This window comes from Chinchilla lanigera, unplaced genomic scaffold (assembly GCF_000276665.1).
Source record: "Chinchilla lanigera isolate Chin_1 unplaced genomic scaffold, ChiLan1.0 scaffold00008, whole genome shotgun sequence".
Lineage (NCBI taxonomy): Eukaryota > Metazoa > Chordata > Mammalia > Rodentia > Chinchillidae > Chinchilla > Chinchilla lanigera.
This window is the reverse complement of record NW_004955409.1, coordinates 25319184-25320815: the sequence shown is the minus strand read 5'-3', so window position 1 is coordinate 25320815 and position 1632 is coordinate 25319184. Positions and strand designations below refer to the sequence as shown.

At 50.5% G+C, this 1632-nt stretch overlaps 1 protein-coding gene across 1 annotated transcript in view; it reads left to right on the top strand.

Moving 5' to 3' along the window:
- The first annotated feature begins 1258 nt into the window (after window positions 1-1258).
- Window positions 1259-1632, top strand: part of Brms1l (breast cancer metastasis-suppressor 1-like) — a 33246-nt gene continuing 32872 nt past the window's right edge. The window contains exon 1 of the mRNA XM_005376913.2: window positions 1259-1546. Coding sequence (XP_005376970.1) covers window positions 1405-1546 — 142 coding nt within the window. The 5' untranslated portion in view covers window positions 1259-1404. The remainder of the gene's footprint in view (window positions 1547-1632) is intronic.

Here is a 1632-nt window from a genome sequence, read left to right as displayed (position 1 = left end):
AGACCGAAACAATCAGTACTCTCTAGGAACTCGATCCAACGAGTGGCAAATATTTGCTAGACAAATCACAATACAATGTGGTAGAAACAAGTACAAAGTCGCCAAGTACCTCGTGGGGTATCCTAAATGGTGGACTTGTTGGTAAAGATGTTGCCAAAGAAAGGAGAAGGACAGGAATGTGTTGCAGAACGAACAGAATGTGCAAACAGTGAAACGGGAAACAGTGTATGTGCTTAGCAACTGTAAAGAGTTGAGTTTTGGAAAACTGAAGGGAAGAAGTAGGTTGATACTATGTAATAAAGCCTCTTATTTGCATTTTACTCAGTAGGAGACTAGGGGTATCTTCTGGCTACATTTAGTTTGTTTGTTTGTTTGTTTGGTTTTTCTCTGGTACCGGGAACCGAACTCAAGACCTTGCACTTGCCAGGCAGGCGCTTTTTGCCGCTGAGCTAAATCCCCAGCCCCTGGCTACATTTAGTAAAACAAAACAACAGAAAATTAGATTAGATTAAAAATTAGGTTAAACATGCCAAAATAAAATGTCCCTCCCATCTTTTAAAAAAATTATTATTGTTTTTTTAGGGTCTCACTATGCAGTTCACGCCAGCCTTGAACTCACGGTGTAGCCCAGGCTGGCCTCGAACTCGCGGCGAGCCTCCTACCTCAGCCTCCCGAGTGCTGGGATTACAGGCTTGAGCCCCTCTGTGTTTTTGATTGTTCATAACAATTTAAAATTTTTTTGTGTGTATGCAGCATAGTGCAAGTCATTTTTCTACAGTTACTATTCCATATAATAGTTTATTAGTGGTAATAGAAGTACGAAGGCAGAAGAGGATAATTCTCCAGTTCTTACAGCCTCAAAGAGCAGGCAAAGACCCTTTCTGGCACAAGACCTCTCGACATCTTACACAAATATCTTGAATAGCTAGGGAAGTCAGACAATCTCGTGGCGGGAAAGGGATACATACAGACCAAATTCGCACAATCTGTTTCTGTTTAGTTTATAAACTGCGATCGAAAGTGTCAGCTTTTGTGCCTTGTGGGACTTGAAGTCCAGAGGGAAGAAATGATCAAGACTGCTGTACCATGGTAGCCGTCAGCCCCCGCAGTTCTGAGCACCATGGACTACAAATCCCAATATACATCACGAGTTGCGCCGTCATTTCGGAGAGCCAATCGTGGCCCGACAGGGCAAACCCCGCCCCTGGTACCGACCAATAGCAGAGCCCCCAGCGCAGAGCCTGCGGGTTAGGTTGAGAGGCCCGGGCCGGGGGCGGGGAGGTGCCAAGGGGGTTCGGAGCTAGCTTGGCCGCCGGGTGGGTCGGGGCGATCGGCGCGCCCTTCATTGAAGCGGCGGTGGCCGAGCTGGGCGCCGGGGGTGGGAAACGACGGCGCGGCTGGAAAATGCCGGTCCATTCCCGCGGGGACAAGAAGGAGACGAACCATCACGATGAGATGGAGGTGGACTACGCCGAAAACGAGGGGAGCAGCTCCGAGGACGAGGACACAGAGAGCTCGTCGGTGTCGGAGGATGGCGATAGCTCAGGTGCGCGCACCGGCGGGGTCGGGCTCGGGAGTCCCCGCGCGGGGCGCGCGACAGGCCGCTTCCCCACGCCGGGCAGCCGCGTCCTG